Genomic DNA, 12,522 nt, shown 5'->3' on the forward strand with positions numbered 1-12,522 from the left:
ACCCTCTGTTCCCCTGTGTGGGAACCACCTGGGACCTTTGTTAGAGGCACCCTGACTCAATGGGTCTAGACGGAGCCCGAGGTCTACATTTATACCCTGACGCTGACACTGTCAGTTCAGGGACCGGCGCTGAGGACTAACCTGTGAGATGACCAGCTCCGTGGAGGGAGGACAAGGAGTCTGAGGCTTTGCTGGACATGCGAGGCCCCTGAGGGAACTGGAGGAAGGTACTAGTGTCCAGGTGACACCGCACTGATCAGAACATCTGGTGGGGAGAGCCAGACAGTTAGCAGTCGACCAACATTCCAGGTGATTCTAATGTGCTTCGTGTTTCAGGAGTCCCTGGGTTAATTAAGGTCTCAAATTCTGATGGCTACGTCAGACCCCAGGGATCACAGCCGTCCTGCCAAGGCCAATGTTCAAATTCAGAGAAATTGAACCATCTGCTCCTACTCGACTAATGTCCATAAGGTTTATTTATTTGAAAGGCAGAGCTATGGAGAGAGGTCTTCCCTCTGCTGGTTCACTCCCCAGATAGCCACAGAGGCCTTTGGCCAAGAGTCCCGAACTCCATCCACATCTTCCACATGGATGGCAGAGACTGACACTTGGACCATCTTCCACTGCTTTCCCAGGTGTGTTAAAAAGCTGGATGAGAAGCAGAGGAGCTGGAACTCTAGAATGGCAGAATCCCAAGCTGCAGCTTAATCCTCTCTGCTACAATGTCAGCCCTGGGCTGTCGGCTTGGCAGGAGGTGTTCGCTGGCTGTTGCTGGGGAGCCAAAGCCTCTCAACTCCGTGTCAGAACTCTAAGTTTCCCAACTCCTTACATGGGATTTACTTAGTTTTAGCTGATTTTTGGGGAGATACAAGACAAGGAGTTTTGCATCTTCAGTGTCGGGAAGAGTTTTTGGTGTGTAGCAGGTGTTTGTGATTTTTATTGGACTGATGATGGTTTCTGGTCATTGTTAGATCTAGACGGCCATAGGCTGGGGCCTGGCAGGACAAGGCTATGATCTTCCTTGGAACTGCTGTTCTACCATCTGTGGCTGGCAGCGGAAAACAGACTTTTTTCCAGTACCAGGATCTTCAGGATATACCAGAGAATGTTTACATTAAAGGGCGTCAGGTCTTGCTGGCGCCGTGGCTCACTAGGCTAATCCTCCGCCTTGTGGCGCCGGCACACCGGGTTCTAGTCCCGGTCGGGGCGCGGGATTCTGTCCCGGTTGCCCCTCTTCCAGGCCAGCTCTCTGCTGGGGCCAGGGAGTGCAGTGGAGGATGGCCCAAGTGCTTGGGCCCTGCACCCAATGGGAGACCAGGATAAGTACCTGGCTCCTGGCTGCAGATCAGCGTGGTGCACTGGCCGCAGCGCGCCAGCTGCGGCGGCCATTGGAGGGTGAACCAACGGCAAAGGAAGACCTTTCTCTCTGTCTCTCTCTCTCTCTCACTGTCCACTCTGCCTGTCCAAAAAAAAAAAAAAAAGGCGTCAGGTCTCAGTATATGTTTAGAAAGTACAAAACATCCCAATTTTGGAGTTTTCAAAATTCTGAGGATAGAAGCATTTGGGCAGGAAAAAAAATTGAGGACATATCTCTTAGTAAATATTGGTGTTACTTGGATTTCCTTAGGGACAAGGCTTAGATTTATTATGAATGAGTTTCTAAGGAATGACTAGATTGTTTGTTTTTTTGTTTTGTTTTGTTTTGTTTTTTTTTTTTTTTTTTTTTTTGAGATTTATTTATTTGAGAGGCAGAGTTACAGAGAGAGCCAAACACTCATGAGCATGAGTACATGAGCTTCCATCTGCTGGTTTGCTCCCCAAATGTTCACAATGGCTGGAGCTGGATCGATCCAAAGCCAGGAGCCAGGAGCTTCTTCTGGGTCTTCCGCATGGGTACAGGGGCCCAAGCACTTGGACCATCTTCCACTGCTTTCCCAGGCCATTAGCAGGGAGCTGGTTTGAAAGTGGACCTGTTGGAACGCAAACTGGTGCCCATATGGGATGCCGGCACTGCAGGCAGAGGCTTAACCTTATACACCACAATGCCAGCCTCAAGATGACTAGATTTTTAAATTAGAGCTTCCCAAAGATTGTATTTGGTTAGTAACCAATACAGCTTACACAATTGAGTAATTAACAGTGATTTGTGATCATGTGCTAAGGATTCCCAATCTTTTGTTCTTTTTTTTTTTTTTAAGATTTATTGATTATATATTTGACAGGCAATGTTACAGAGGGAGAAGGATAGATCAATTTTTCATCTACTGGGTCATTCCGCAAATGGCCAGGGCTGGGCCTAGCTGAAGTCAGGAGTACAGGTGTCCCATGTGGGTGGCGGGGGCCCAGGCACGTGGGCCATCTGCTGCTTTCCCAGGTGCATTAGCAGGGAGCTGGACCGGAAGTGAAGCACTCAGCACTCACATGGGAAGCCTGTGATGCTGGCTTAACCCAGTGCAGCACAACGCCTGCCCCATTTTCTTCCCAGCCAAGGTGTCTCCCAAGCTCTGCCTTCTAGGACTTTGTGTGTCCTAGACAGCTCACACCTGACATCCACAGTTGACCGTGTGCCCTTCTCCAACCTGCATTCCTTGTGTCCTCTGAGTAGCAGATGTGAACTCTGTCCTTCTAGTCACTTGAGCCACTGGATCTCCAAGTCACCCTGATTCTTTCCTGGGTCTCACTGCTTGTACCCGCCCAGCGAGGAGATCCGGCAGGTTCCACCATCGGTCTGGAATCGTTCCCTTCCCCTCTCTGCTTCGTCCTGGGCCGATTCACTGTTTGCCCTCACCTGCTGCTATTGCTGCTGCATGTGCCTTCCAAGAACCCTCGCTTCTGCTGGGCTCCTGTCCACAGCCGACTCCCCACCCAGCGATAGGATGGCCCTGGTTGAAACCTAAGTCGGAGCGCGCCACTCCCCTGTGCAGCTCCTGCCCTGGCTCTGGTTTCAGGCACAGAAAGGGGAGCAAGTGTGTAAATGGCCTGGACTTGACCGTGGCCGGTCAGTGTCCCCTGGAACGGGGCTGTGGACTGAATCGGGAGCAGCAGATGCTGTGGTGCCTAGTGGAGTGGGATGCACTGGTCCAGACCCCCGTGGCCTGGTCTCGCCGTTCCCTCTCTGAGCTCACCTCGCCTGCTGACTTGCAGCCTGTTTTGTGCTGTTCCTTTCTCCCCGTGGGCTCTCACTTGCCCCAGGGCCTTTGCTTTTCCTGAGCCCTCCTCTTCCCTGGCATCCCCTTGGCTGAGCCCTTCCTGGCCTCCATGTCTTGGGCTCTAAAGGCTCTCGGAGTGAAGCGCCCCCTCTGGAGAAGCAGGGATTTGTGTTGGGCCTCCATTTCTGAGCAGTGTTACAAAGATGGCAAAGTAACCACTCAGGAATCGAGGTGAATCGTATTTTAATGCGGTATTTTTTTTTCTTTGTAGCACATACAGAAGAACTGTCCATAGTTATGATGCAGTACATACCATATGATGTTCAAACAAGGCAAGCACATGCATCTCCTCAAATACTTCATATTCCTTTAAGGGGAAAACATTCAAACCCTCTCTACTGGCTTTTCCTTCTAGGAAAATCCAGTATCCTCCGTTGTCACCCTGCTGTGTGGTAGCACCCCAGAACCCCTTCCATGTGTTACTTAGTACCCGTTAATACCCCTTGGCCCAGCCCTCCACTCCTGCACTCTCAGTCCCATCCCATTCCGAGCCTCTCTCGGGTCCACCTGTGTAGATCCCACATAGGATTGAGTTCATGAAGTACTAGTCTTCCTGTGCTTGTCTTACTCAGTTAACCTACCTATGACCCCCAATTTCATCCATGTTGTTTCATGCATTGTATTTTTTTTTTTTTTTGACAGGCAGAGTGAACAGTAAGAGAGACAGAAAGAAAGGTCTTCCTTTTCCCTTGGTTCACCCCGCAATGGCCGCATTGTATTCTTAAAATACGTATTTGAGCTTGCACTGCAGCTCACTAGGCTAATCCTCCGCCTTGCGGCGCCGGCACACCGGGTTCTAGTCCCGGTCGGGGTGCCGGATTCTGTCCCGGTTGCTCCTCTTCCAGTCCAGCTCTCTGCTGTGGCCTGGGAAGGCAGTGGAGGATGGCCCAAGTCCTTGGGCCCTGCATCCGCATGGGAGACTAGGAGAAGCACCTGGCTCCTGGCTGCGGATCGGCGCAGCGCGCCGGCTGTAGCAGCCATTTGGGGGGTAAACCAACGGAAGGAAGATCTTTCTCTCTGTCTCTCTCTCTCACTGTCTAACTCTGCCTGTCAAAAAAAGAATACATATTTGAGGGGCAGGGAAAGAGAGAGGGAGAGCTTCCAGCCATGGGTTCATTCCCCCGATATGTGAAATACCTGGGGCTGGGCTGGACAAGGCTAGGGTCAAAGGTGGGAGCCAGGAACTCCATGAAGGTCTTCAACATGTGTGGTAGGAACCCAAGCACTTGAGCCATTGCTACTTCATCCCAGGGGGTCTGCATTAGTTGGAAGCTGGAGTTGGGAGCCAGAGCTGGGCGTCAAACCCATGCATGACACAGGGGACACAGGCATTGAAGTGGCATCTTGACCATTAGGCCAAATACCCTCCTCAACACAATATATTTTTTTTTTTAAGATTCATTCATTCATTTGGAAGACAGGGTTACAGAGAGATGAGTGGGAGGAAGAGTGGGAAAGAGTGTGCACGCATCCTCTGGTTCACTCCAAATGGCTAAAATGGCTGAAACTGGGCTGGTCTGAACCCAGGAGCTTCATCTGGGTTTCCCACATGGGTGCAGGGGCCCAAGCACTTGGGCCATCTTCTGCTGCTTTTCCCAGGAGCAATAGCATGGAGCTGGATTGGAAGTGGAGCAGCCAGGACATGGACTGGCACCCATCTGGGATGCTGGCACTGCACATGGCCACTTTACTACACCACAACACTGGCCCCACAGTGTTTTTTTAAATAAAGAATAATGCCCTCCACAGTCAACATGTTAAGTAAAGATGGGATTAGCAATAGTGCCATTGCCATTTGGAAGCCGGAGGAAAAGTTGATACTACCAATTCTGGTTTTGGTTTTTTTTTTTTTTTTTTTTTTTGGATACTAATAAAATTATTTGCATTCTAATTTAAACATTTTAAAATACTATTCATTTAGAAAACTGATTTTCTTTTAAACCTGAGATAGATATTTTACTTGTCCCATCATAGCCTCAGCCCTGAGTTTTTAGCTCACTGATAGTTCCCAACACTGAAAATATTACCTGGTTTCCGGTGAGAGCTCAGGAAGTATTTGCTGAGTGAATGGAAGTTAATTGAGGGCCGAGTGATGTCCCATTCTAATTAGAGACACAGACTGCAGCCTCAGGATACTTCTTTAGAGAGAATGAACATGACTTAGGCCCTTTGTTGTTGCAAATTTGAATGCTTGAATAACATTGAAAGGTGTAGGGCACTTGAGAAATTTTATGCCCTAGGCCTGTGGTTGTCATTTGTTCATGTTTCGCACATGTGCTGTTTGCCAGTTGGTGTGCACCTGCTGACTCATGATGCAGTGCATTGCCCTCAGCAAGCATGCTGTCAAATTACAGAGGCGGATGGTTAAGGCGACAGTGGTGCAGCCTGGTAGTCAGGGCTGAGATGGAGCTTCGGCTGGACGCTATGGGAGCACCTGCCCCCATTTGCACGGCTGGCAGGGAGGGTGGATGGCCTGTTACAGATCAGATAGATATTTTTGTCCTCTCGTTTGCTCCCAAAAGCATGTGCGTCTGTATGCTAAGTCGTTTGGTCCCTGTAGTGCTGAAGAGGAGAGGGATGGACCAAGAGGGAAGCAGGGACACAGATCAGGGGAGACACCGGTGGAATTTTTGGAAGCGGAGTGGTTTTGTGTAGCTGGATTGGGGAGTGAGAGCTGTGCTGAGAGAAGAAATAAGGCTGGAGAGGCAGTGTAGAAAATAAACATCCTTGTGAGTTCCCCATTCACATGGTTCCCAGCATGGCCAGTTGCCAGTTCCCATTCCATGCACTTACTAGAAGGCGGTAGTGGGAATACAGGGTTTTCTGCAGAGCCAGCCTCATTTGCAAGATGTCCTCGTCCTTCTGGGCTGCTACAATAGAATGCTATAGCCTGGGTGGCTTCAACAACAACCTGTGTTGATTGATCACAGCTCTGGAGGCTGGAAACCCAAGATGAGGATGTCAGCAAGGGCGGCTTCTGGTGAGGGCCCTGCTCCTGGTTTACCCATGGCCATCATCTCACTGTGTCCTCATGTGCAGAGAAAAGGCGTGCTTTTCTTTTTCTTTTCTTTTCTTTTTCTTTTTTTTTTTTTTTTTTGACAGGCAGAATGGACAGTGAGAGAGACAGAGAGAAAGGTCTTCCTTTTCTGTTGGTTCACCCTCCAATGGCCACTGCGGCCAGCGCACCACGCTGATCCAAAGCCAGGAGCCAGGTGCTTCTCCTGGTCTCCCATGCGGTTACAGGGCCCAAGGACTTGGTCTATCCTCCACTGCACTCCCGGACCACAGTAGAGAGCTGGACTGGAAGAGGGGCAATCAGGACAGAATCCGGCGCCCCGACCGGGACTAGAACCCCCGGGGTGCTGGCACCGCAGGCGGAGGATTAGCCTATTGAGTTGCTGCGCTGGCCAGCATGCTTTTCTTTTAAATTTGGATGGATCTGAGAGGTAGGGAGAGAGAGCATGAGCTCTTAGCTGCAGATTCACTCCCCAAAATAGCCAGGGTTAGGCTAAGCTAAAGCTGAGAGCTGAGACCTCAATGCAGGTCTCCCATGGGGGTGGCAGGGACCCAGCTTCTCTCTCCTTCTCTCTCCTTCTCTCTCCTTCTCTCTCTCTCCCTCTCTCCCTCTCTCTCCCTCTCTCTCCCTCTCTCTCCCTCTCTCTCCCTCTCTCTCCCTCTCTCTCTCTCCCTCCCCCCCCCCGTAACTCTGCCTTTCAAATAAATAAATCTTTTTTTTTTTTTTTAACTTTTATTTAATGAATATACGTTTCCAAAGTACGAATAATGGATTACTATGGCTTCCCCCCCATACCGTCCCTCCCACCCACAACCCTCCCCTTTCCCACTCCCTCTCCCCTTCCATTCACATCAAGATTCATTTTCGATTATCTTAATATACAGAAGATCAGCTTAGTATACATTAAGTAAGGATTTCAACAGTTTGCTCCCACACAGAAACATAAAGTGAAAAATAATAGATGATTTTTTTTAATGATGATGAAATCAGATCAGACCTATTGTCATGTTTAATCCCAGTGAGAGTCAAGTTGGGAGTTGATAGTTTCTTTTTTTTTTTTTTTTTTTTACAGAGGATCAGTTTAGTATGCATTAAGTAAAGATTTCAACAGTTTGCACCCCCATAGAAACACAAAGTGCAATATATTATTTGAGTACTCGTTATAGCATTAAATCTCAATGCACAGCACATTAAGGACAGAGATCCTACATGAGGAGTAAGTGCACAGTGACTCCTGTTGTTGACTTTACCAATTGACACTCCTGTCTATGGCATCAGTAATCTCCCTATGCTCCAGTCATGAGTTTCCAAGGCTATGGAAGCCCCTTGAGTTCTCCGACTCTTATCTTGTTTAGACAAGGTCATAGTCAAAGTGGAGGTTCTCTCCTCCCTTTCAAATAAATAAATCTTAAAAAAAAGAGACTCTTTTGTGTGCAGTTGTGTATCCTTACTAAACATGTCCTAATTACTTTGGTGGACAGGTTTTTTTTTTTTTTTTAATCACAAAAACTAGACAAAAAAATTGACTATTAAAACAAGACCAAATCCTGAATTAATTAAATTACTTTGTATATAGTTTAATGACAAAATATTATAATTAATAAGCTTATCCCAGGTCTTTTTTTTTAATTTATTTTATTTGAAAGGCAGAGTTGCAGGGCAGAGGGGAGAGAGAAAGAAAGATTTTGCCTATGCTGGTTCACTCCCCAAATGGCTGGGGCTAAAGCCAGGAACTTCATCCAGGTCTCCCATGTGGGTGGCAGGGGCCCAAGCCATCTCCTGCTTTCCTAGACTCATTAGCAGGGAGCTGGATCGGAAGTTTAACAGCCGGGACTTGAACTGGTGCTTGTGTGGGATGCTGGCGTCACAGTTGGCACCTTAACCTGCTGTGACCCCTCGCAGGCTGCCTGCCACTTACCCATTTGTCTCATATTACGTTTTGGGAGACACTTTAACTCTTTGCCTGACTACCTGCTTTCCAAAGCACGAGGCTCAGAATTTCCTAATGGTTCTTTCTACAGCTCATGGCACAAACATTGTGTTCTGAATGGGGTTGGCCACCTCACCAAACAGCAAAGAATGGGGGTGTCTGAAACACTAGCTGGGGAGATAGAGATGTTGAAGAACCAGCACTGTCCCTGTGTCTGTTAGAAAAAGCCATTAGTACCAAGGTGGCCCGTGCGTCTTGAAACCAATAAGCATTAGCTCCTCAGTGTGGTTTCCAGAGCTCTCCTGGAACAGGCCCTGCGTCCCTCACAGCCCATGGATACAAGTTGTCATTCTTCCTCATGGCCCTAGCACTACACAGGCCAAACTGTGCATGGTTACCCCGGAATGCCCATGGCTATGCTTGTGTTTGCGGGGTGTTTGCTGTCTTCCTCTACTGTGGCTGCTGTCACAGAAAACCATAGGCTAGGCAGGTGGCTTCTCAACACCAGGAGCGGTTCTCACAGCTCTGAGGACGGAAAGCCCAAGACCATGGCCCTGGCAGGGTCAGCTGTGTGGTGAGGGTCTTCCTCTTGGTCCACAGCTAATGTCTTCTCCCTGCGTCCTCGTATGGTGGTCACTGGGCCTTTGTATAAAAGCACTGTATATGTCACAAGCTAATCGCCTCCCAGGGGCCCCTGCTTCCCAGGTAGGAATTTGGAGAAGGCATAAATGGTCAGACCAGAGCAGCTGGCTTGCCCTGTCTTTGTGACTTAAAAAATTCAAACCAAGCAGCAGTATGTCTCTGGCCCGTCTCCCCCTGTACTGTTCCCTCCCAGGAGTATATATCCCCCCCTCCCCGGTTGCTCATTCATGTACATTTTATCAGGGCAGTTCTTGAATTGAGGGTGGTAGCTTCTGGGTCCTCACCCATCCACAGAGTACACTGAGCACAGAAGTGTTTGTTACACATCTGCACATTCCTAACTCAACCTGTAGAGGGCGCTAAGCAGGCACACAGAAGGCTAACACGCAAGATTTGTGTCAGCATCATTTGAAAACTAAAGTGACTTTTCAGTTTGTTTTTAGTTACCTAGAAGACTCTATTGGAAAATACATCTTTTAAGGTGAGATAACTATTTTCTGAACATTTTGTCTAACTAGAACTGTGTTGCATTGTATTGACAAAGGGGACAGATGATGAGACATTTTCAGCTTTCTGAAATAAAACAGATTTTTGGAAAAGAACAGGAAATCAAGAAGAGGCCCTGCTTCATTATCTGAACACGCTCTTATTAATTACCTGACATGGCAGGCTCTGGAAACACAAACATACTTTTTTGAGGGATTTCAGATGAATGGTCTCATTTATGTTTCTAACTGAACAAAAGATTTTTTTTTACTAATACATCTATCAGTGTGCTCAATTTGCATTCAAAAAGTAGTTTACTTACTAGACCTGGTTTTTCCCCTTAGTTCATACAGTGCTGGAGTTTTAGGGATCTTCCCTGAATATTTAATAAATGGCTAAGTAGTACTTTGAAAGAATGGATGTCTCATTGATTAGGTCTAAGTGAGTCACTAACTTCGTTTTCTTTTAGATTTGCTGTCCATAGGAGGACGCACACAAAATTGAGTGACTTTGCGGCCAGTTTTCCATGGCAAGAAAAGCTGAGAAGGAGCCCAGTGTCTGTGAATTCATTGAACTGCTTTCTTCCTCCCTAGATTTTAGCACCACTTCTTTCTAATAAGAACAACCATAAATCCTGGTCCTGTTTTACTTCACAAGACATGGAGCATCACGTAGAAGTCTTGAAAAGTAAGATGTATGTGATTAAGGGCCAGCTGTCTAGAAGAACTCTTCTGCCCATTCCCACTGCCGCGCGAGGGATTGAGCTGGATCAGAGCTACCCCAAGACCACGTACGTGTGACTGCACGCACCAGGGACGTGAAAGTGCAGAGCCAGGGACCCAGAGCTAGCAAACTGTTAGCAAGCAGAGAGGGACTGTAGCTAGACCGTGTTTTAAATATAAATATAAGGAGCACAAACACCATGTGTGTTATTTCCTTTCAAAGTACACTTTTAATTTTTAAGATGTTTAGCTTATTTGAAAGGAAGAGAGAGAGATCTTCCATCTTCTATCTGCTGGTTCAGTCTTCAAATGGCTGTAACAGTAAGAGCTGAGACAGGCTGAAGCTAAGAGCCTAAAACTTTTATTTTTTTTTTTTTAAGACTTATTTTATTTATTTGAAAGAGAGTTACAGAGAGAGGTAGACACAGAGAGAGAGGTATTCTATCTGCTGGTTCACTACCCAGATGGCCTCAATGGCTAGAGCTGCACCGATCCAAAGCCAGGAGCTTCCTCTGGGTCTCCCATGTGGGTGCGGGGGCCCAAAGACTTGGGCCATCCTCCACTGCTTTCCCAGGCCATAGCAGAGAGCTGGATCAGAAGAGGAACAGCCAAGACTAGAATCGGTGCCCATATGGGATGCTGGCGCTTCAGGCCAGGGCTTTAACCCACTGCGCCACAGCGCCAGTCCAAGAGCCTGAAACTTAATCCGAGTGTCTTATGCAGGTGGTAGGGCCCTAAGTATTTGAATCATTTGCTGCCTCCCAAGGTGTGCGTGAACAGGAAGCTGATTACAAGTGGAGTAGCCAGGGACTGGGACCAGGCACTCTGATACAGGATACAGCCAGACTAAGTGGAGATTTAACCCCTGCAGCACACGTTTGCTGCAAGGTAAAATTTTCAAGAGCAGGGGCCAGCACTGTGGCATAGCCAGTAAAGCCACCACCTGTGATGCTGGCATATCCTATGGGGGCCTGTTGGAGTCCCGGCTGCGCTACTTCTGATCCAGCTCCCTGCTAATCCACCCCTGAAAGCAGCAAAGGACAGGCCAAGTGCTTGAGTCCTTGCACCCACATGGGAGCCCCAGAGGAAGCTCCAGGCTCCTGGCATCAGCCTGGCCCAACCCTGGCCTTGTGGCCATTTGGGGAGTGAACCAGCAGATGGAAGATCTCTCCCTCTGTCTCTCCTCCTGTCTCTGTGACTCCGCCTTTCAAATAAACAAACAAAATCTTAATAATGCAAACTTTACAAGAAGCGTTAATTTCTGTTATCAATAATATTCCTTTAGTAAGATGACTTTTGAGGACCTGATAATTGCTTGTGTCCATTTTAATGTTCAAGACCCATCAGTGACAAAAACAACACAAACCACAACTCAAGACTTTTGAAATAGTGGATTTTGAGGAATTTGCATGTAGAAAGCTAGTTTGTTGAAAATAACTATTGTTTTATTAATAATTCATTAATTGTTTTACTAATCATTTCCATGTTTGTAGGTTGCAGTCAAATGAAAAAAAGATCCTCCATGCCATAGAATCTGTGGTTATTAAGTGGTCACATCAAATCCAAGAAATTATAGAGAAAGATTCAGCGCAGCCCCTGCTGCGTGGTGTGCACCTGCTGCCCCAGGATGAGCTGGATTTCTGGACTATGAGGAGACAGAACCTGTCATGCATTTATGACCAAGTAAGCAACCATAGAAACTCACTCACTCGGGTTAGCAGGGTTGGTGCTTGGGGTTTCCAACGATCTTAAAGGCTTCCCACGCTGTCTTTCTGTGTGACTGATAGTTCAGAGGCAATACCCCGGAGTGCTCTTCATAGGAAAGACACTTTAAAATGAACAGAGACTAAAAGCGACTTTGCCATTATGAGAAGGCGGAATTGTGACAGCGTTTGAGGTCACTGGGAGCACTTTGTGGCACTGGAGAGAGAGGGGTTCCTCAGGGAAACGTGGAGGATGGGGAGATGTAATTAATTGAGGCAGGGTGATTGATTTGGGAAGGAGCAGCATCTTGCCCAGTAGAGAGACAATCGCAATGGAAGCGCTCCCCCAGGATGCTTTGCTAGGTGCCCGCCACGCGAGGCACTTGCTTTTATGTTCTGAAAGCTGAGATGCTCTTTCCTGGGTCTCTTGCAGGTCAAGAAATTTTATATGGAGGAATGAATATTTGATCTATAACACAAAGTAAAGAGGCTTTTCATTAACTAATTGAAGAGAGAGCTCCCCTTGGCTACAACGTTCATAATGGCTAGGGCGCAGCCAGGCCAAAGCCTGAAGCCTGGAACCCACATAGACCTGCCTGGTCTCCCACACAGGTGGCAGGGATGCGATTACTTGAGCCAGCACCTGCTACCTCCTAGGGTATACCCTAGAGGAAGCTGGACTCAGGAGCTGAACTAGGACTTGAAATCAAGGACACAGATTAGTGACGCTGGCATCCCAAGTGGTGTCTTAACCCCTAAGCCTAATGCCCACCCCACAAACGGCTTTTTTGCAAATTCCCATAAAATATAAAAG

The 12,522-nt window shown here is 47.7% G+C and overlaps 1 protein-coding gene across 3 annotated transcripts in view; it reads left to right on the top strand.

Annotated features, from left to right (window-relative positions):
* Window positions 1–12,522, top strand: part of DNAH11 (dynein axonemal heavy chain 11) — a 365,338-nt gene that overhangs the window by 2,868 nt on the left and 349,948 nt on the right. For all 3 annotated transcript variants that reach the window (XR_016222511.1, XM_089315357.1, XM_089315358.1), the window contains exons 3-4: window positions 9,877–10,073; window positions 11,499–11,688. Coding sequence is in view for 2 of the 3 variants with exons in the window: in XM_089315357.1 (XP_089171483.1) it covers window positions 9,877–10,073; window positions 11,499–11,688 (387 nt within the window). In the remaining variant the exon portion in view is untranslated. The remainder of the gene's footprint in view (window positions 1–9,876; window positions 10,074–11,498; window positions 11,689–12,522) is intronic.

The sequence above is a fragment of the Oryctolagus cuniculus genome, chromosome 16 (assembly GCF_051225735.1).
Source record: "Oryctolagus cuniculus isolate XC-2025 breed Fujian yellow rabbit chromosome 16, ASM5122573v1, whole genome shotgun sequence".
Classification (NCBI taxonomy): Eukaryota; Metazoa; Chordata; class Mammalia; order Lagomorpha; family Leporidae; genus Oryctolagus; species Oryctolagus cuniculus.